The sequence below is a fragment of the Lagopus muta genome, chromosome 2 (assembly GCF_023343835.1).
Source record: "Lagopus muta isolate bLagMut1 chromosome 2, bLagMut1 primary, whole genome shotgun sequence".
Classification (NCBI taxonomy): Eukaryota; Metazoa; Chordata; class Aves; order Galliformes; family Phasianidae; genus Lagopus; species Lagopus muta.
In genome coordinates this window covers 48,170,054-48,193,556 of record NC_064434.1, presented here as the reverse complement: position 1 = coordinate 48,193,556, position 23,503 = coordinate 48,170,054, and the positions used below count along the sequence as shown (strand labels likewise).

Below are 23,503 nucleotides of genomic sequence, written 5' to 3'. Positions count from 1 at the left end.
GGAGCAGAACCCAGGGCAATGGGAGGTTCTGTTCCTGTGAATCTCTCAGAGTGCTCCAGCAACACAGCAACCTAAGGAATTACTGCAGAGGGCTGAAGAAAAGCACTTATTCCAGCAATAAATGCTGCCCCCAAATATTATCACATAATTAGCAACGAGTTTTGAGGGCAATCTGTGAAAAATATTATACGCCCACAGATGCAGTGATTGAAACAGAAAACGTTCGCTGAAGCTGAGTGTGGTATTTCTCCACTTAGGAAGCTTTTTCATTAGTCAACCTACTTGCAATATGCAAACTCTGCATCTGCCACCTTAAATGTTCCTTTCCAACAACAACAAATGAACAAACCAAGGCAGAGATTCTTATCTCCTTTTCCAAGCAGGCTGAGTCCTTCCATCCTAACCAGTTATTGTCTTGGCACAGCTCATGGGCTATGTTACACATTTCTGGGAAATGCATGTCAAAATCCCAGTGCTTATTGTTTGGTTTAAGCAATCGTTGCAGATCTAACTGTGGGGAAAGGCAACTCAGAGGAAAAAAAAAAAAAAAAGAAGAGAAAAAGAAAAAAAAATCCGAGTAAAAACTGAAGGAAATCACTGGTTTAACCAGATGCAAAATTGCAGCCTCTGTCTGATCCTTTGGAATCATCTATAATCCTGAATTTTCACAGAAGCGTTCACCAGTATACTTAAGGGAGTTTTGCAGGACTCAGTCCAGCATTTAAATGTAACCATCTTTTCCAGACCTGTTTTTAATTAATCTGTTACATATTCTAACTATTAAAGAATGGGATTTAGAGAAGCACTGGGCAGCAGCCTCTCTCGATTCCTATTAAGTCAATGGTGAATCTCCCCTGAATTCCTCTGGGAGCACAGGGAGGCCCATGCCAGGCCCATTTTCAACATCTCCTTTTTGCAGCTTATGCAACGACTCTTCCCTGCCCTTGTTCAAGGCTCAGGCTTCCCTCTACCGTTTTTTTCCCACTTGCAAAACAAAATGATGCAAACACACAAAGTAATGTGTCGGCATCGGAACTTCTGGGAACAACTGATCTTGCTGCTTTCCCGTGATAAAGTGGTTTGCCTGTGAAGGAAGCATTGCAATCAGCTCAGCAGGGCTGACCTGTTGTCACAGTGCGGGTGGGGTCCAGAAAGTTGGAAATAACACTGCGTGTGCCACCCATCCCCTTCCTTGCATGTTTCCCTGGGTCTCCCATTCCCGCCGTTCGTTTTTGGTAAGAAAATACTTCTCCCCCTGTAACAGGCAACGGGAAGACACCCAACCCCGCTCTGCTCCCGGCGTGTGGACTCGAGTGCCTTCGTGCGCAGAGTCGGAGCCGAGCGGCCCAAATGCCGGCAACCCATGCCCGCCAACCGCGGGTCCGGCGGGGCGGGCCGGGCCGGGCCGGGGCGTGGCTGGAGGGCGGGTGCTGCATGGCCCCGCCCCGCCCCCGCTATTGGCCCTGCTGCGGCCCCGCCCCGCCCCGCCCCGCCTCCGGCCGCCCGGCAGTTGTTCCGCGCGGGCGGAGCGGGAGCGGCACCCGCGGCGGCGGTGGCGGCGCGGTGGAGGTATGGGCCGGAGCTGACAGCGCCCGCCCCGCTACACGCCGAGCGCGCTGCCGGCGGGGAGGGGAAAAGTTGTCGTCGGCCTCTCGGGAAACTTTCTGTCCGCCGCTGCGGCGCGGAGCCGTCCGGTGCGGTCGGGTCGCGTGGCGTCGCGTCGCTCCGCTCCGCTCACAGCGGGGCGCGCTGAGACGGCGGGGGGGCCATGCCCGCCGCCAGCCTGCTGCCGCTCTTTAGTAGCGCGGCGGGGCCGGGCGCGCTGGGCGGTCCGGCGGGCGGCGGCGCGGGCGGCGGGGGCAGGAAGGCGGCGGGCCCCGGCGCGTTCCGACTGACGGAGAAGTTCGTGCTGCTGCTGGTGTTCAGCGCCTTCATCACCCTCTGCTTCGGGGCCATCTTCTTCCTGCCCGACTCCTCCAAGCTGCTCAGCGGCGTCTTCTTCCACTCGGCCGCCCTGCAGCCGCCGCCGCCCGGTTTCCAGCCCCGCGCCCCGCCGCAGCCCGGTGCCGGCCCGGCGATGCCGGAGGAGGCGGGCGGGGCGGGCAGCTTGGAACGGATCCGCGCGGACCACGAAAGGGCCCTGCGCGAGGCCAAGGAGACGCTGCAGAAGCTGCCCGAGGAGATCCGCAGAGACATCCGCCAGGACAAGGAGAAAGTTCTGCAGGACGCCCGCGGCAGGAAGGAGGCGGCCGCCGCCGGGCTGCCCCAGCGCCCGTTCCAGCAGCCCGTGGGCGCCGTGGGGCGAGAGCCCTCCGATCCCGCCGTGCGACAGCGGAGGGACAAGATCAAAGAGGTGGGTGGTGGCGGCACCGCGCCGGGCAACAGGTCCTGCCCGGCCGCCTCCTCCTTCTCCCTGTCCCCCCATGTCACGGCTCCGAGATCCCGAGGAAGCGCGCACCCGGGCTGGGAGAGGGGAGGCGGCGGGCTGGGCGGCTCGGAGCGTCTGTCCCGCACCGCAGGCGGAGCGCGGTCCGCTTGTTATAGCGGTACGGCATCGGGTGGTGAGCGCTGAGTGCCTCCCCGAAGCGCCCTGTCCGAGCTGTGCGTAGGTAGGGCTGCCGCGAGCCGGAGGCTTGATAGGGTCTTTTCCGTAGTATATGGGTTTTTCTATGAAGCTATATTTATTTCTGTAAATATAATTCAACTTCATGCCATTGCTGACGCTTTTGCTTATCAGTTTCACAATTTCAGCCGCCTGCTGGGGTTACGGTTAGTAAATTAATAAGTAGCGTCTGTTTCCCGTTCTGTGGTGATGGAGATGAGATAGGGAGCGAGGCTGTAATAACTGTTTCCGTGTTGGTGAAATACCGTCAGCCTGTTTTTGGTTTTGTTTTATGATGTGTTCTTATGGAGCAATCGGAAAAGTGGACGTTTTCACTACATAGAACTCTGAGATTTGATACCGTGCTCTGAGCATCAATTAAACTGCTGTAGCAAACTGTACGGGGTCATAAGTAGAGGCAGATTTGGAGAAGGAAAACTCTCCTGAGTGCATAGTACACAGAGCACAACTCAAAGTGTGCAGAGCCTGTGTTCTCCTGTCTGCAGCCTCACAGCCTCCCTGAGGCACATTGGAGCAATTAAAAGTACCAACAAACTGTTCCCTGTTATCTGGAATTGCCTTGTAAAAGAGGTTAGAATTGGCATATTGAGGCTTCAGAACCTATGCATGACATTTGTTGAACAGCAGAGCGCAACACCTAAGCAGGATGAAGGAGATAACACTGAGAGATACTGCTGATTTTGCAGGGCTAGCGGCTGTGCCATCTTCTCCAGTGATGTTTTAGCATATATGTATACAAATGCGCTTGAGTGCATCTATCTGCCTGCTTGCGCATATGGGAGGTGGATGTATCTACATCCATATAAACTCCAGAACCCCTTCATTATTGTTTTTCTTCCCTCCCATCCTGTTCCTCTTATTTTTCCTGACTTCCACCTGGGAACCCCTGACAGCAGTGGAACCCCCAGACCAGATGTTTGGCAGCTGTAAGCACAGGAAATGATGGCAAACTACAATGCTTGTAGTTCCCAGGTCTTTTTTTTTTTTCTTTTCTATCTCAGTGTAATTCCTTAACACTGTGTTGTTTGTGGGAGTTTTTTTCCCTCCCTGTTCAGCAGGCAAACTTCACATGTTTACTTAATTGCTCTGTCTTACTGTACCTTAACCAGTTTGATTTTATTTTTTTCTTTTGAGGGGAATACTCCTTTTCGCTGACCTTAAAGCAATGTTTCTTATTCTATGTTGTTTCACGCACTGGCCTTTCTGTTGCTCTTCTCCCTGTTTTTCCAAGCTCTTGTCCACTTCTTTGTGTTAATACACTACTGTCAGTCTGCAATTCCAGTCTGTAGGCTTCTTAGGTATAGCTTTATATTGTAACTTTCAAAAATGTGAACTACGCCCTAGAGAGAAGCTGTGGAAATCTGTTACAGCACGGCCATTGCGTGCTGGGATTGTAAACTGGGGAAGAAGTTGAAATAAATGTTTAGCTCTAGCCAGTACCAGCAAATATAGTTTGCAGCCACAAAACAATAAAATAACATGATTGTGTAATTTCTTAATGAGGATGTGAGATAGATAAAAGAGGTTAAAATTTCTATGGCATACTTTATTGTATTAAACAAAAAAAAAAAAAGAAAGAAAAAAAAAAAAGAAAAAAAAAACTTGAAAAAGATGGGAATATAAAGGTTACTGAACTTTACTTAGTATCGAAACCAACATATGGCAATTAACTAGAAAAATAAGCAAGTTGCTATAAGCTTATCAAGTAAATCAAGCACTGGTAAAGGCAGTGAAGCAGATATCTCCTGTTGCTGCTGTTGCGCTTGTCCCTTGTGGTAAAGGGACAGAAGCTTCAGCCCAGGGCACTGTTGCCTGCTGTGGTCCTCCTCTGGTTTCTCTTCTGATTATGAGTTGCAAGCAGGCACTGAGGGAGGCTTTGGCAGCACCACCTGCCCAGTGCTTCCTGCTGTAAAGCTGCTGTCAGCTGCTGGTGGCTGCTGAATTCTGTACCAGCTGAGCTGATGCTGCTTGTGCTGTTGCACCTTCATCAAGCTGTGTGTTTCAGGGAAGTTTGAGCAAGGAGACACAGCTGCTCTCAGGTGTGTCAGTGGGGTTGTGTTTTATTAGCAATAACTAACTGTCCAGGCAGTTTCCCTGTTTCTCCATGACTTGGACCAGGGCTTGGGTACCTGGTACTCCTCATGCTGCTCTCTTCTGGTGTCCTGATAAGAGCTCTGGGCTCTGAACGAGGAGTCTGTCATTTCTACTCCTGTTCCTCCACCTGCTGAATGGAGAGGCAGCCCCTGTTTTGAGCGGGTACTCCCCATTGGTGAGAAAACAAGCTGACATTTGTCCAGTTTCCGCTGTTGTCACTGTTGGTTGTGGCTGGATATTAGAAGTAATGAGGAGAAAAACGTCAGGGAAGACTTGCAAGCACACAGACAGTTTGGGAAAGGTGATATGAACAAAAGCAGCATTAAGGAGAACATAGAAATAGTGGGGACAGACTATGAAAGTAGGGGAGCTCTGTTTCAGTTAAGGCAACCTGACTTTGAATCTTCTCCAAATTTCATTTCTATCCTTTCTGGGGGGTGTGGGGAAAGGAAGTGAATTACTTAGGTGTTAGGTAAATAACAGAAGTGGAACCCTGAAATAAAATTTCAGAGAAAAGGAATAGAAAACAATGAATGAGCTAGCACAGGTACAAGTACGAGTACAATCCCATTAGTGTAGAGCTCTGCCCTGACTAATTCTATGGAGCAGCAAGCTATTGGTGGGTCATGGCAGCAATGCAGCACGCTGCTCCTGCAGAAGATAGCTAGCTCAGAGCCTGCATGTTATTATGTTGTGCTGTTCAGACGTATATGCCTTCAGGATGGTGGTGGGAAACTGGAACTTGATGTCCATAGTGCCATGACCTTGCTCTCAGCGCTTGCACAACTCAAAGCTGTTGCAGTCATCTAGCAGAAGCCCTGGAGAGAAATGTATTCCCTGATCCTATGTTTCTTGTGCTGTCCTTTAAGACAGCACAGCAGTCACAAGGCATCAGAACAGACTTAGCAACTGAAGATTACTTCATGCTATCTTCCTATAAAGAACTGAATTGGAATTGAGTTGGTAGTGTGAGTTCAGAGTTTCCAAAAACCTAAATATTTATTTTTGTGGTGGCTTTTAGTTGGAAATCGTTAGATTAAGCAAGAAGTTCTAGCAATGTTGCAGGGAAGTTCAGAAATATCTGGAGGAAGAAAAGCTCGTGAACATGGACATAAAAGGTTAATCAGAAATCTAATATGCGCTTGACATAGCAGTGCTTGGCTCTCATCAGGACTCTGGCTGTGAGGGGAAGTAGTGATGAAATAGCAGGGGTGCCTTGTGTTGGGGGGCTCCTCCTGCATACTTGCAGCTTCCTGGCTGGTGCTGCTTGTGGGGGACTGATGAATGTGCTGGGAGATGTTTTCCTTTTACTGTTTTTTTTTTTTTTTTTTTTTTGTTTTTTTTTTTTTTTTTTTTTTAATGAGGTAATACACTAATACTTCTTGCTGTCGAAAAGAGGAGGAGAATCTCTTCTGATCACTTACTCTTGCCTACTGTTTCCTTTGCATGACTCCTTGGAGCCCTCTGGAAGCTGCTTCAGCTCGCTGAACCGACAGAGAAGGAAAGCTGAACAGTTTTCTGTTAAGTTGAAGGCTTTCTTGAAGGGTCCACTCAGCAGCAGATTGGGCTGGGGGAATTGGATGGTTCTAGGTGGATGAGGAAGGCACAAAACCTCTCTGTTTTAGGACACTGGTTTCTCCATTGCATTTGAATTTGCAATGTGGCATTTGCAGAGGTGAGAGCTCTGAGGCAGGCGGAAGTGCTGCACTTTGGAAGGCTGTTACCTCTTGACCCTTTTTCTCAGAATGGAAAAAAAAGGAGAAGAAAGGCAGGAGCAGTAATTACAGAACCCCCGGCTCCTGTGGAATGCAATTCTGTGTTTTCACTGTGAGGAAGTTGTAGGAACTTCCCTGGTAGGAGGAAGATTAAACTGCTGTGTGCAATATGAAGAGATTTGGGTTCCAAACATATAGGGCCCCATTTCCTGATGGTTCAGATCCTTATGTATTCATAAGGATGCAGTGGAAGAAAAAGAATCCATGTGTAATGAGTAATCAGGTAGTGATTTCTGGCAATATGCTGATGATGCAATGCACTTCTGAACTTTTCTTCAGGCTCTGACCTTAATGCAGACATCTTGCAACTGTTTCACAAAGGAGTTTAAAATGTATCTTAGCTTTTTTTTTTTTTTTTTTTTTTTTTTTTTTTTTTTTTTTTTTTATCCCAAAGTTTTATTTTTCTACCTGTAAACTTCAAAGTTTTTGTATCCACTAGTCCTTTTTGAGAGTTCTACTGCACGTTCCTTCTGGACAAACACTAGTTCTTGTGTTTTTTTTTAATTGTTTGATAGTGGTTTTGTAAAAGACAACAAGAAAGTGAGTTAAGTGCCTGAATACAGGGAATGCAGTATGATGTGTAAGTACCTTTTACTTCTAAGTTAAGGGCATCCTCTGGGGCTCAGAGGAATTTTCTCGGTGTTTGTTGGCAATTCTATGCTCTTGTGGGACGTGGATGTTATGGCATCTAAAATGCAACAAGACAGTGAACTAAACAGTTGGCATAGGGAATAACACTAGAAGATGCAGAGGAGCTGCCGATGAGTTACTAAGGACATGGGTCAGTGACTGTTCAGCAGTGTCTGCAAGCCCTACGCAGAGCCATCCTAATCTGCCAGCTAGCCAGAAGTCTGCCCAAGGCTTTGCTGAATTCATTATTAAATGGGGCAGGGAGCTGAAATGGTGTTGTCTGAGCACAGGGGAAGGAAGCAGTAGACCTCTACTAAGCTAATGTGTTTGGAAGGGCAGATGATGTGGAGAATAGTGGGACCATGTCATGTTTTTGTCTGTTTGATGTGACATATGGCATGCCTTTGTCAAATTAAATGCTTTCCTTTGGGATCCCTTAATGTCTTTTTACAGAAAGACATTGTTTCAGGTGAGTTGTTCTGGCTGCTTGTAGTGGTTTTTGTTTGTTTTAGGAGTATCAGTTATGAGAAGGAGGAATGTTTTGGCGTGTGACAGTGTGCATGCTTGATTGGAATAGGGTCTTTACCTATTGCTAGTTTGTGTTTTCCGTCCTTACATCTTTCCATGAGCTGACCTGGAGGAATGTTTACTTTTCTTATGTTCCAGCTTGGTCTGCATTCTCTGAAGGTATATTAACAAAACTTGTGAGTGTTCTATGGATAGAACGGGGACTGAATTGTGGGCAAATGAAAAGACTTTAAATGTTCAGTGGAAAACATCTGGCTTTCAAAAAAAAAAAAAAAAAATCCAGCACATGATTAATTCTTTAGCTGAAAGCCATGTGCACATCTTATGCAAAGGCAAAACCTAAATTCAAAACCAAAATTCCAGACACACGAGAGTCTTCATGAAAGCTAAATAAGGTGATGAAAAGGGGTGAGGTAAAGCTTAAAATGGAATGTCTCCTGCATTTTGGCAAAAGTTATATTCCCATGGTGATAATTTTGTATTTAACATTAGTGTAGCAGCCTATGGCAGTGATTTAGTATAGAGAAATGGAGTAAATCATAATGTTGGTGAGTTCAACTGCTTAGGGCTGTAATTCTGTGCTGTGGGCAAACCGAAGCAGAAAAACTCCACCTGTTTATTAGAATCTACTATTAAGGCTGAAAAATGTCTATCTCATTCAAGCAGAAAAATGCTAAGAGTGGTAGAGAGGCTTTGATAGCTTCTTTGAATGTTAATGAAAGCACAGATCTGTGAAAAGAAGATCACAGACAGACAGGAGACAGTGCTTCTTGTAATTAACTTCATTATGCAGGCACTTGTATGACTGCTGGACAGATACCTTTTCTTACAGCTATCTGAATACAGTGCTGTAAGAACACTTCAGTGTCTTCACTTTTCCTGTTTTTTCTTTTTTCCCCTCCTGGTTTTGAAGAGCCAGCATAGTGAATTCCTGCAGTTCTCATCTCAAATAAAATGCTTTAGCATGTAGTTCCTTTATCTGCCCATTAAATAGTAAATGTATCTTACTAATTTACTTGGCTGAATAAGTCTAATACTTTGGGAAAGTATTCATTGTTTGATTCACTATTTGCTGCTGTCTAATGGTACAGACCTTCTCTGGTAAAAAAAAAAACAAAAACCTGCAGTCTGAGATAGTACAGTGATGCTAAAACATTCTGCTTTCTAGTAAGAAACTCAGTTATACAGAGGTATCTGCATTAATTATGTTTTAGACACTCTGTTTTGAAGGGTTCTGTAGATTATTTTAAAGTTATTCTTAGAAATTACCTTGTAAAACAAAGAAAATAATTGTTTAGGTGGGCCTGGGAGATGAATAATATGGGCAGTATACCAGGTAATCCGTATACTGGTTCCTTTTTTCTGTCTGAAAACCTCCTTTATCCAAGAAGCGTAGCATGTGATAAAAGAATGTGTGCCCACTAAGAAGAATCTGTCTTCCTATTTTCCATCACTTCCTATAACCAAGCCTGCAAGTCTGCCATGAAAATATAATTGGTGAGTAATAAAGCGCATGCTCCTTTGCCTGATACAGATTAAGCAAGACCTTTCACAGAACTGTGCTTAATCCCTTCTTGCAACAGCTACTGGGCAGCCTGGCTGCCAAGCAGGGGAGCTTGTGTGGCAGGGCCCAGAGGGGCCTGGGCCTGGTGCAGATGGTGCAGTGTGGGGAGGGTGGTGTGGAGGGCCAGGTCCCAGCTCAGTTCTTTGCCTCCGAACCAAAGGCTGTAGTTGGTTCTTGGCTGTGCTGTGAGCTGGGCTGCCTTTGCTCTTGTTTACACTGTGGGTTTGCACCTGGATTGTGGAGTCAGGCCCAAGGCTGCAGGTGGGGAGCTTTGTTGTGCTGCTTAGGTCGCTGGCTGTGGGCATTGCAAACAACACCTGAAATCAAATGCTCTGGTCTAACTCTGTGTTGAAGGGAAGTAAGTACAGAAGTAAAACCCCAGGTTTGCCTTTCTTGCATCTTCTTATCACCACTTTGAACTCTGTGGTAACCTAGAAATGCTTGCATGAAATTACACAGCAATTGGCTGTAGCTTTACACAGTAAGCTGGTTGGATTTTATAGCTGGTGTTTATGAAGATACAGGTATTGCTCATTCTGATGCCTCTAATTTTAAAAGCTTTTGAAACAGATTGGATGAGCGTGTAACCTGCTGTTATGTTCGTACAACTGTTAGAATTTCACAGCCCTTGTGGGAACACTGAGATATGTATTCTCTTAAGCAAAGGTAACTGCAAATGTAAAATCTACTTTCATTTGTCTTCCCACACTCTTGGAAACTGTATGACCTTGGCTTTGAAATTGCTTAGAAATAAAGCGAGTAAATGGAAATCTGACTTGTAAGATACTTGGACCTTTTCTTTAATGCAGGTATCTAATAAGGTAGAAAAAAACATGGAGATGGGGAGAGAAAATAGGCAATATGAGCAAAGGACCAAAACGATGCTGTGCCAGAAAGAGCTGGTGGCTGTGCTGCATCCAGCTGTTACAAGACCTCCTGTGTGCTCTTCAAAAATTCTTTCAGAAGAACTGATGCTGGGCAGAAAGCAGGAATTGAAATTTCAAAGTAAAAGCATGCGGCATTGCAGCTTTCGTGTGAAGGTATATATTGGTGGCACTTGCGTTACAAGCAGTGCTGTGTATTCTGTGAGAATAAAACAGAAAAGAAGGAGTATCTGATACTTTCTTCCAGAATTTTACATCACCTGACTTATGTAGAGGTGAACTTATTGCTTGGCAACATAAAACATTTTTTTTTTTTTTTTTTAATTCAAAGTCTGTGCTTTTAAAACACAGCAATAAAATTGCATTCGATCAGTGTGGATTGCTTCTTTAATTAGTATTCAGACCACTGCAGGGCTTTTTTTTTTTTTTTTTTTTTTTTAGTATCTACATGTTTTTCTTTTACTTGCTTCACTGCATAATAAACATCTATGTGCCTTTTGAAATTTCTTTTGTTCAGGGACTGCTTTCTTCCAAGGAAATAGGAAATAGCTTGTGTAAAAGAATATCAACCTTAAAAAAAACATTTTGCTTTCAAAATGTTGCGCTCAGGGAGATAGTAATTTTACTATTCCCTGATATGCACATGCAGATGCAGACTCAGTCTTTAACTCCGCTGTCAGTTTTCACACTGCCTTTGAGCGCTGACATCTGTTGGTGCACTGAATGGTGATACTGATAAAGCTGTGCCCACTTCCCTGTCTGTAGGGAAATGTGCTGCTTGTTACTGTGGTTATAGTTCTCCACCCATCTGTGATTCTGAGAACTGCACTTCAAATTTTGTGTTGGATCTGGACAGTAATACTAAATGCTTTAAACTGAAGCTTGAAGAATAGATGTTAATAACATTGTTGTGGATTGACTCCCCCCACCCATCCTGCAACAGAAAACGTGATTACCATTTAGAGAGTAGGAGATTTATATCAGTTACACATTTGAAAAGTCATAATGCTTCAAGGCTGTGTATTGCTTTTTGCGTCCTGGTGAGACTGTCTGAAGAGCCACCATGGGGGAAAAAAAAGCCTGCTACATAATGACAAGCTGTAAGTTGTCTGATACTTTTATGTCTCACTCTATAAAGCTCTAGGGTAAGCATGGTACTGAACCTGAACTGACTCTAGAAATGTGTGTGATATTGTCAAGGGCTAAAGTGATATCACAGATCAGGAAGGGTGTTTCAAAAAATGACTTCTCTAAAGAAAAGCCCTTAAGCCTATCCGTGCAGTATTTTTAAAAAATTGATGTATTTAGATAGAGAAGGACTGATTTATTTGTATCTCTTTCCATATGTATGTTGTATGTACAGCTAAATACTTCATGCAATTGGTAAATGACAAATTCTCTTGTTTGTAACTGAGGATGTGGTTTGTTGACAGCAAGATATGATTTAATTAAGCACATCTAATAGATGCAGATTTATTTTTCTTTTTCTTTACAAATTGTGAGCTACATTGAAAAAAAAAAAAAAAAAAAAGAAATAAAATTACATATATATTGCAAGCAGAATCCTGATCAATAACCAGTTTTTCTTAAGTCAGTATGAATCTAAACCTTGTAGACAGCAGATGGTCTGTGAGAAAGCTTTCAGACTTCATGGAGTCTGTGGTCTTATGCAGCCTGATGATGTCAAGGCATTATGGAGGCACCACTGGTCTGAATTTATACATGCTGTGATTTTTGTTCTTTCTCCCATCCTTCTTCTTACTCTATAATTTTGTCACTGAGGGATTCAGACTTTCTGCTGGACCTCTGGTGGCCTCTGGTCACTATCTTGAAGAGCTGACTTCAAAAATGAATCGGGTTGCTCAGATTTGACGTCAGGTTCAGAAAACCTCTGAGGATGGAGGTTTTGGTCACTCTGGGCAAACATATTCCCATGTCTGTGGACTGTTATTATTATCAAGTTAGATTTTCATTTTCTTCTTAAGTGCTTCATCCTTATCTTCATCTTCACTTATTTACCTAATGTCTCTCCCTGATAAACTCTATTAGGAATATGGTAAAGAACAGAGACCAAAAAAAAAAAAAAAAAAGGCAAAACTAAAAGCAAACATTATTGCTTAGGCCTTTTCATGTCCTTTGTTGCTAGTTTTTCCAGGCTGTTAAGCAGCAAGTCCATTTTGTTTGGTCCTTTTGCTGATGTTTCTGTAGAGGTACTTTCTGTCCCATAGCCATTTTCAGCTGAGCTTTGTTAAACTTCTGCACTGCTGTTGGCCAGCCCCTGGCTGATCTTCCTCCTGGGCTTCCCTGGGAGTTTGGGCTCACCTTGCATGCTCCACATCCAGCCTAGATGAACTCTTTGGCCTTGGTGGCCTCCAGCCAAGAGCCATTCCTGTGCTTGGAGATCACCTCCTGGGCACTCCTGCTCTACAGGGATCTCTCCCATGAGATCAGCTCCCTGGACGAATTCAGCTTGTTCCACAGAAGCCTGCCCATGGCCTTTTTAGTTTGCCTTTTCCAGCTTTTTCATGATCTTAAACTCTTCTTTCTAATATCTAACTAGACATGGTTTAGGCATTTATCCTACATGCATAAATTGTTTTGAAGTAAGCTATAATTGTAAGAGGTGGGGCAGCAAGGGAAATGATGTGGCCTTTTCTAACTCCTTTGCATTTATGCTTCTTTTCCAGTTTCATTAGGCAAACATAGTAGGTACTGAGTGTTAGCTGAGTTGGTATCTTGAAATTTTTAAAACTGAGAAAATATTTGCTGGCCAAACAAATGTGGTTAATACGGGGAATTCCATCTTCAATTTTGAAACACAAGCTATTAATGAAAAACAAAACTGTTAATTGTAACTTTTGCCTCTGGTGAGTAAGAGTGGGTAACTTAGTATTCTGACATACTGTGAGAAATCTGTTAAGGAACTGTATGGCATTCTGAAGCTTATTTCCTCTGTGTGCCTCTGATGAAAGTGTAAGATGCTTATACATTGCAGATACAAAACTTGAGATGTGAAAGCTAATTTAGCGCAAGTTCAAGTTGGCAAATTTGAAGCCTATATTGTGACTGAGATTGATAACCACTGAATTAAATTTAAAGCAGAGTTCTGATTGATTTCTTTGTAAACACTTAAATTAGCAAATATAAGTAACTTAAAAACTTGGGTTTTAATTAATTTTTCATCTAATTTATGTGACTTACTGTATGGTTTTCAGAAGACCTCGTAAATATTTTTACAATAGGATTAGATTATTGCAGTACGCTACCAGTTCATGGGAGTCCAACTTTTTAGTATTAGATTTTTTGTTGTTTTTGATATCATAAAGAAGTCTGGCTCTCCGGAAGCTTGGTTTTGAAAATTAAGTCCTTCTTTATGTTTTCTTGTCCTCCCTGTCCGTATTCACTTGTCATTCCTGAAAGCATAAGTTTCCAGCATCATCGTGGTAAACAAGCATCCCTTCAATTTGTTATGACTGTGATGATTCAGTGATGTGGGAAGTAAAGCTTTTTCCAGCGATAGCAGTGAAAATGTAACTTTCCTTTTGCTTCAGCTCAGTGATCCCCTGTTATGGGATCACTCTTATATGGGTTATGTAAGGTGTTCACCCGTAACTCCTGCAACTTTTGCTTGTCACTTGGACCAAAAGTAGGAAAAAGTAGCTGTAAAACCAGTATAACTACTTAGGATGGAAACTAACAAAGTTTGAGGAGAGCACCTCTGAGTTCTGGAAAACAGTTGAGCCTTTTTAACTTCGATTGGATTTCTTTTTTTCTCTTAATTTTTCCTCTTAATTTTTCTGCAGTCCTGTGGATGGTGGTTTCATTTCATCAAGAAAATTATTTTGAACCTATTTAGCAATCCAAAGCTTGACCAGTGGCCGTGTCTTCACTTCTGCATTTTTTAAATCCATTCTTTGAAGAAAAAGTTCGGCATGTGATTTTCTTATGGAAAACAGGTCCTGTAGTGTAAGCTAACCGAGTGGTACTACTTGGATCTCTTGCATGTGAGAAGAAATTTTAGGTGGGCAGTCTTCTGATCTGGCCATTGGAGGGGAAAAAGCAAAACATTTTATGTTAGCTGTAGGCTTGACTATGAGATGTTGGAAGGATGCTAATATTGCTTAGTTGTTTTAAACGCACAGTAGTGTAGTGTATGATGTTATATGTGTTCATTTCAGAGTGACTTTATAATAGCTTCCTGGTGTGCTAATTACCTATGACTACATTCTGTGAAGAGGACATGGTGTGGATGTTTTATTCCCTTTTGTTTGTACACAGTATTTTTGTGATGCCTATTTTATTCTCTGTTTACAGTGGGGAACCTTTTCTACTTTAGATTCATGCCATTTGAAAAATGCAATTTTTGTTTGTTTTCTGAGGGAGGAACAATGCCAGCAGCTAATGCCAAAGACAGATCTCAAAAAAAAAAAAAAAAAAAAACAAAAAACAAAACAAAACAAAAAAAAAACAGCTTTAGAAGTCTTGTGTCTGTTTGAACACATCAGAGCAAATAAATGAGGACGGGATCTGGTACCTTAAAGTCAAATATATCTAATAAATATATCTAACGTGTGTTTTACAAGCCACACCTCATCTCCACACACACACAAGGGGGGGGGGGGGGGGGGGGGGTGGAGGAAGGAGGGGGTGGAAGTCCTGAGAACTTCGTGGCTGGTTTTACTGCACCTTCACCAGCAATTATTCCCTTGTATTTAGAGCTCAGTGTTGCTATTAGTCCTGTGCTGTGTCAGTTTCAAATATGCTGTTTACAGAAAACATCCTGGGAGGCATTAGAAGTACTATAATCAAAAGATCTGGAACTTTGTTATCTTTTCTACCACTCCTTCTAAGTCCTCTCAAAAAAAAAAAAAAATAAATCCCACCCCTCAGTGACCAACATCCAAATTTCAACTTCCTTGAAATAGACATGAACTTATCTGAACTAAGTTTTACAAAATTGAAGGAGGGAGACTTGGTGGGCTATGTGGTGGGGGAAAGCAACAGCAGAAGTACGTGGTCACATGCTGTATGTATATTTTTTTATTTGCTTTATAACTTGGATAAAAGCCAGACTAACTAAACTGTAGTGCACTTTGCATGATGTGTAAAAATGGTTCCCTATTTGAACAAATTGATTGCAGTAGTTTCCTCTCTGAAAGACTGCTGATGGGTGCATACAATCATCAGCTGATCCTTCCGACTGGAGCAGGGAATTACTTTCTCCCAGTGTCTTTAATTTAAGGATACCTGTGGCTGATGGCTGGCCTTTCACCTGTTTACTTATGGCATTCCAATGTCTCTTTCCCTACCAAGAATGGAAAAAGATGAAAATCTGGACATTACAATGGATGAGTGCTTCTTTTCTTTATGACCGTATCTGTCAGCTTCAAAGAAGGCGAATGATACTCTCTGGGGGCTGCCATTTTCTTCTAAAAGGAAAAAAGCAGTAAGCAGCTTCAGTTAAAATCAATGAGAAAACCACCAGACTGCAAACATTAAACAGTTTTTCAGTGTATGTGTTTTGGATGACTGTAATTTTTGAACTTGAGTTTAGTTAGTGCTGTCAGAAAACTTCTAACACAGATGTGATTCTGATGTGCTGCCCCTCACAAACCATTCTTTTTCCATCCTGCTTGACAGCCCCTTGCATTTAATTTGCAGTCAGATTACAGCACTTGCTTACACCAGCAGGCATTATTGATTTTTAGAAGTGTATTTTTGATGTTGACTTTGAAACTTCCTTAAAAATGTAAAATACTTGCTCAGTATTGTACTTCAAGAGTTTCTTGCTGTGATTTCTAGTTATTGCCTATTATAAGTAGCAGCAGTGTCATATTATAGGGTAGTTGTGTAGTCAGATAGAGGAATTGAATATACTGTTGTGTTTCTGGCTTTCAGTCATCAGCCACAGGCACTGATGTGAGATGAGCCTACTTGCTTTAGTCAAATCTTCTGTGCTAGGACATGTTAAAAGACTGGACTAAAAACTGATTTCTCTTCAAAGAAATGACAACCTTAAAAAGAATATAGGCTATTATTAATGGGTACAAGTGGAATATGAGGAAATTAGTCTGTTCTGCTCAGCTCAGTGAGATAGGACAGTGATGGAGCTGGTGTATTTGTTTTTGTGACTGATAGGTGAGACGGCAAGATTTTTCTGTAAATATCCACATCAGCAATTTATTATCTTCCTTATCTGCTGTAGGTAAATTTTTAACTTCCAGTTATCCACATCAGCTGAAATTTGTAAATAGGCTTAACCTGCTGTGGATGGTTATAACCACCTACAAGTCGGTTTTGCTACTAGCTGTTAAGAGCTGATACTTTTTTTGCTGTGGCAGCAAAATCACTGGTAGCACACTGTGTTGGACACATTGTTGAGGTTTTGGTTTTGGAGCTCTGTAGATGTTGAACAAAATGTATCATCTCCTCAGTGAGTGACTAAACTTTACTTAAGTCATCCCAGAGAACTGATCTTTTTGATTTTAAGTGCTGCTTCAGAACAGTAACTTTCAGCTGAAATGACAAGCTAGTTCTGTCAAGCCTGAATCTTCTGGCTGCACAACATCCTGTGTTTTGACTACTATTTTAGAAGGTTCCACTTCCTTAGTACAGAGAACCACCCTAATTGTTCAGATAAGTCAAATTTTGACACACATTTCTTTGCACTAGTATTCAGCTCATATTTCAGATACATACCGGTTTGCTATTTCATAAAATGCTGATCAGATAAGCGTATAAAAAAGATAGAAGCAAGTCAGTGAACTCTTAAACTGTCTCCTTTGGTCTGTCTATAGAAGACAGCAGAATGCTTGGGTTCTAAATAAGTACCATACCTTTTTTTATGGGGAAATACATATATATATATATATATGTATACGTATATATATGTGTGTGTGTGTGTGTATATATATATATATATACACACACGCACACACACATATATATGTATATTCTCCAAAATGGCATACATATACATATGCCAAGGAGATAGTGCAGTGCTCAAATTTAAGATCGGTGAGGTATTTTAAGATATTCTGAAATAGCTCACAGGAACATGCCCCAGATTCAGGATAAATTGTTAAAGTGAACTTAGATGTGCTCAAACATAAATCTCCAGGTTGTCTCTATATGACTCCACAGTTTAAATGAAAAAAAAAAAAAAAAAGTCCAGAAATCTAAATTGCAAGGATGTAGAGGCTAATGGGGCTTAATTTCTGTTCTTAACAAAAAATAACTTGGAAACTAGGATGTATTGTGTTGTACTGTAAAGAAGTGATGTTGGAACCTTCCAAAATGTCCTGTTTCAAAAACTAATAATAATAATAGTTACTATTACTGATTTAAGTCATGGTGTGCAGGTGTGCTATGTATGGGCAGCCAGTCTACTGTGCATGTAGAAAATATAAGTCAAGGTTTTACAAAAATGAGCAGATGATAGATTTGTGAGTGTGTTAGGATTTCTTGTGTGTTGTGTTTTCGCATGGTCATTGAGGGATGGAAGTCTAAGTTTATGAAACTGGAAACCAATGTACCTTTCCTGTGTTAGTCTTTGATGCAACACCAGGGAGTGTTTCAAATAAATGAAATGCTTTAAATTCTTATAGCAGAGTGAAACATTCCACACTTTCATCTGAAAATGTATTATTAAAACAACTACATCTTCTGTTTTTATTTTCGAAGAGAGAAATTATGAAAGAGTAAGTTCTGGAAATGAAACATTGCAGTTTTGAGAACACTGTTAGGAGCTGTCTAAATAGCATGTATGTTCAACTTCTGGCTGCTCAAAAAGAACGATTTTTCTGGAGAAATGTAACATTAGAAGGACTGAAACCTCTGTTGTCCTAAGCCATCATCTCTGAGGCATGCTAGTTTGATATGCTCAGTGTTATATTTGAATCTTTAAAACTTAAAGGCTTTGGCTTTCTGTAATTTGATTCTGAGATCAATAAGTGCGTGGGGATAGTGAGATCACAGGCAGCCAACCAGCATGTCAGTAGGAGTAAAGGCATTCTGGTCATGCATGCAATGTAGGACTGGATTCTATGATAACACGTAGCTATTTGATGTAAGTTTTTTAGCAATGGATCTTACAAAGCATTTTGGAGAGCATGACTGCTTTCCCTGAATTTTAGAATTCAGGAACTAAAGTAGATTTAAAGCATTCTTGCTCCTTCTAATACACAAATAGCATTTAATTAGAAATAAGCTAATTTACACATCTCAGATAGTCTAATCTCCAATACAGAAATCATTGCCAAAATTCCTAATAAATGTTTGTATATAAATGTTTCAAAATTATTGGACTAAGTAGATATAGAATTTTCCAGGAAAGTAACGTAACTGGTAGAAAAATATAATAAATATAACAATATAACAATAATATAACAATATAACAAAATATAAATTTTTTAGTGCATTTTATTTGAGCCTGTTCTGATAAATACTCCTACCTGTCCAATAAAGGACACATCAAATGAAACTGCTAGGTGACAGAACAGAAACCTGTTAACATGCTGTGCTGTTGAGCTAAAAAGCCCTTTCTCTGGGACATTGTCAACGTCAAGAATTTACAGTTCAGAGAACAGTTGGGTAATTCCATGAAAGAAGACTCTCCTGGGGATTGTTAATCACACAGACATCCCATCTGGCCCAGAATGTCCCAAACTCTCAATTTCTAAGGACTGATAGTACTGATAAGAAGTGTTTTGGTTTGCTTGTCCTGTTCTTAAACTTTTGCTAGGGACAGGAAGCTGTAGTAGATAAGCCATTTAGAGCCATCTGATGTTTTGGGGGGTAAGGGGGGTGGGAATAGGGGTCTTTGTTGCCTGGCTTCTACTCAGAGAAATCTATGTCTCACAAGAGAATTCACTGTAGATAGTCTCTGGAACTATTTCCTAATGGTACAAAGAGCGTTCTTAACTGTCCTAATTAAATTACATTAATGTTCCTCAATAGTGAGTTAAAAGTGTAGGGAAAGGCCTATTTTGTCCTGCGTATTGTTTGGACATTGGGAGGCTCCCTTACTAACACATGGGAGGTCAGCCAGGTCTGGTACAGATCTCGCTGTACAAGTTGGATCGAGGTACAATGAGACCAACAACAGGTTTCATTTTCCCTTCAAAGGGCATAGGAGTGTTTGGAGGGGCTGCTTATCCCCTAGCAGCTCCAAACACATAGATTGTTTCTCCTGGCATTTTCTTCTCTCATTTTTCCCTTTCCGAGTTCTTTCCATTAGCCATTCTCACTGCTTCCCATGTAAACAGATCAGCCCTGTTTCCTTTTCCACGCTGACCTCATTTCTGTTGACTTTATACTTCATTTGATGATACAGTTGTCCTGGTAAACTCTGTTAAGCTGCTGCTCCCTCTTATCTATAGAGCTTGCCCTTTTTTGTGCTGTTATCTCGTTAGTGGTGCCACAGGACAAGGCAAGCCATCTGTGTATGTACTGCTACTCCTCCTCTGTTATCTGCAGCATCTTGCACTTGTTCCTGTTATCTTGTCAGAGGAACCGTGAGTCTGGGTGGGACTCTGCTCACCACCCTAACATACAGGAAGTTTTTTTAGTTTATAACTTTGTGTTATTCCGGAATAATATAGTTTATCTATACCTCAATGTTTACAATATAGCAATATTTATTATGAGTCTTTATATCAGAGTAATCTCAGCTATTTGCTTTGGAGGTGAGGGGACCCAGTATCTGGAAAGAGAGAGACTTGCGAGAATCAAGCCTAGAGTTAGACAGAGAACACTTGAGGAGGGAGGGGAAGAGATCTAGGGAAGAAATATGAGACAGAAAAAAATATTTACTTGTTTTCCAAAAATGCTTTGTCCAAAATAGAATCTCCAGAATTTACAAAATTTGCTCACAGGCAGCCAGTAAACCAGAAATGAAAATTGACAGGGCCTGTCAAGCAGAGTGCTAGGGAAGCTCAGCTCTGTGCCTGCTCTGTTCCTCACCCATCAGCCTGCCTAGAAGGGTCTTGTCAAATCCAGTGAAAGAAGCAAGTGAAATTGATGCATTTGGGATGTTTTATTGTTGGTGGTTGTTTTGTTTTACAGAGGGGTAAGGGGCAGCTGGTTTTTAAACACAAACAGTTGGATTTTTGACAGAGAACTTCTGAACCAGCTGTAGTCTACCAGACTCTACTCAGTGACTCAGGTCAAGTTCCATTTTTGGAAATTACCATGATAGTTTAGGTATTTTGTTTTTGCTTTTGCAAAATTAGAAAATACTTTGATTTCCTTTGAATAACTTGAAATAAAATGTGGAGTCAAGAGAAGTGATCTGAGAGACTTCATACCTTCCAGGGGAGTGGGGGGAAAAAGAAAAAAAGAAAAGAAAAAAAAAAAAAAAAGGAATGAGGGGAATTAAAGGAAAGGAGAAGAGAAAGTATGCTCGTGTTTCTTTCTTTTGAGAGTTTGTTAATGGTTGGCTTTCTGTTCCCCCTGTTTCCTGCTTAGGAGAGGCAGAACTCTCACATAGTTACTTGAATGGCTGAATTATGGAGGAGTAGCCTCTCCCTTCTGTGTCTATGGTATTTTATGTATCTGTGTAATGTACCGTATTTACTAAGAAACTGGTAAGTTTAGATGGCAATGCAAAGCCAAGACTTTTGCCTGTTATGGAGTAAGTCTCATTTTGTTGGGTTTTGTTGGGTATGCCCCCATTAAAGCTACAGTGTGTAGAAGTTGTTACACTATTAGCTATGTTACAGATAGCCATCCTATGGCAATTACGTTAGAGGTACAAGTTACAAGTAAGGCAGATGGGAATTGTGCTCCATTTGCACTATGAATACTATAATGCATTTGGAGTAATTTTTGTTAAGAACCTAGCAACTGTAATATGAAAACTGGGTCCTCTCATTTTCCTCTCTCTTTTCACAGTGATTCTGGAGTGTTTGTTTTTTCAGTAACAAACTTAGCGATTGTGTGTTTCAGCATCTCTTCCCTTGTACAAAAATAGTCAGGAGACACCTCTGCTGTCTGAATGCTTTTATTTTGTTCTTATTCTCTTTTCGTCCTTTTACAAGTAAGCAGAGCTAATTTTTCAGACTTTCCATTGAGGAAAATATATCTGTGCTTCTTAATTGAATTCTGTTTCCTCTATATTCTTTGCTACCAGGTGGTGATTAGAACATAATACTGGCATTTGTCTTGGTTGGTGTTAATTGCATATCAGTTTTATATTTTCCCATTCATTTCTTTATACAACTGCACCAGATTTCTTCTGCCTGTCATGAAAGCATGAACAGACGTTCTCCATAAGCCTGTGACAACCCTTATCAAATCCATGCACATCTAAGGAAATATTAACAGTACTGTAATTTTCTATCTCTGTTAGAAAGGCTTCTGGCAGGGGTACAATTGGATATGTAAGGGAAACATTGTGTGAAGCATTAATATGCTATTGGAAGCACCGAAAGAGGTGCTATCTAGAGGTTAAATTACTTCTAGTACCTAAATGCAGATCTGTATGCATTTTTAAAGTCATTTTTAAACTGTAACTCTCTATAAAAGGCATCATTGCCTATATATACCTTTCTGTGTAAATGTGTTATTTCCAAGATATTTAACTCCAGCTTAAATGGTGTTTTATGGGAATTATTTGTAGGTCGCTCTGAAAATAATGTCTTCTATTTATTTCCATGAAAGATAGATAGAAAGATACAACAGATACAAGAGCATATTAACACTATTTGATAGAGCAAATTCTCAGCTACAGAACATTGTTTTTCAACATATTCACCACCATTAGCTATTGCCAGTGAAGAACAAGAACCTGCAGGTCATACTAATAAAAATCTGTACCAGTGGAGGTAACTCAATGTTGCCACTGCTGAAATGTACCGCCCTGACTGTGCTCACACCCACTGTTTAGTCTCCATAAATATTCAGAAAGCATTGATGAATGAGTGCTATTTTTTCCAGGTGGAGGAAATCAGTGACACACTTTTGTTTCATACACACCTCCGTTCTGTCAGACTGGCCCTTTACTGCCATTTGTCTCACAACAATAAAATGTAGTAGAATACTTTGGAAATGTTCAACATTTACTGTCATGCCATCACCCATCAGCCTCTGATATTATGAGCAACATAATAAAATAGGAGGTATTACTTTCAGAGCAGGCTTTATAGATGCCAGTTGGTATGTTTATTACTTTTTTTGCTGATGACTGTGTGTGAACTGAAGTGCTAAGTTAACATATAAGTGTAGTGAGGATTGTGTAACATCTACTGTGGTAGAGGAATTAAGCAAAAAGCTTAAGGTCTGAGCATTGCATATTTTGAGAACTTCAGCGCTGGTTGTGTCAGGATCTACAGGCCAGATAATTACACAGATGTTGCAAGAAGAAGATAATTGTTACACAAAGAGTGATGGTGTTTGTTTGCAATATCAATTTGAAATGCTAAGGTAAAACCCCTAAAAACGAAAAACTAACTGATACTCATTTTTTGTTATGTTGGCTCTTTCACTGTTGGTACAGAGAGCAATTACTAATTTACAGAAATGAATTTTCACCTAAGAAAAGCTATTACCATGCAGCCCATGTTTCCTAGAAATACTAGAGGGCTGCAAATAGAAATAAATCTTAAAATAATTTACTATTGGTTTCAAATGCATCTTTGGGTGAGTTATTTGATCAATCCTAAATAAAAAAAGTAGATACAAACGTGAAATGGGCAGAAATCATAATTTCATACATGACACCGTATCTTCATCATTTTTTGCAGAAGTCTGATTGTTGCAATTATTCTTGAATCTTTCTATACTAAGACAGTAAGTAGATAGCAGTAAGTAGCTCTTAATTTGCTGTCAGAAAAGAGCTGACAGTGTTTTGCATAGCTGAAGCAGTTTATGCAATATAGAAAAAAATCTTGACATACTTCTGATGGCTTGGAAAAATCTTTAACAACTCATAATTCTCCTCTGGTTAAAAAAAATAGCCAAAATCTTGGACTGGAATGAGAGTTGCATACTTGTTGACAGAAAGAACCACTGAAAGGCTTGGCTTGGAGGGGACCTCAAAGCCCACGCAGCTCCAAAGCCCCACCGTGGGCAGGGTTGCCACCTACCAGATCTGGCTGCCCCGGGCCCCATCCAACCTGGCCTTGTAAACCTCCAGAGATGGGGCATCCAGAGCTTCTCTGGAAGCAGTGTGTTCCAGTGCCTCACTGTCCCCTAAGTGAAAAATTTTCCCCCTTTATATCTAGGCTGCTCCCCAGCCCGGCTGCCCACACTGCTATTGTGGACTTTGCATTTCTCCCTGCTGTGCATCATGAAATTCCTGTTAGCCTGTTTCTCCAGCCTGTCTTGGTCTCAGAATGGCAGTCCTGACATTCCCAGGTGGAGTATCCATCTGCCTCCTTCCACCTGGTGTCACCTGCAAGCTTGG

At 41.4% G+C, this 23,503-nt stretch overlaps 1 protein-coding gene across 1 annotated transcript in view; it reads left to right on the top strand.

Annotated features, from left to right (window-relative positions):
• The first annotated feature begins 1,521 nt into the window (after positions 1-1,521).
• Positions 1,522-23,503, top strand: part of MAN1A1 (mannosidase alpha class 1A member 1) — a 129,886-nt gene continuing 107,904 nt past the window's right edge. Inside the window, exon 1 of the mRNA XM_048935004.1 lies at positions 1,522-2,353. Within this exon, the coding sequence (XP_048790961.1) occupies positions 1,769-2,353 (585 nt within the window). The 5' untranslated portion in view covers positions 1,522-1,768. The remainder of the gene's footprint in view (positions 2,354-23,503) is intronic.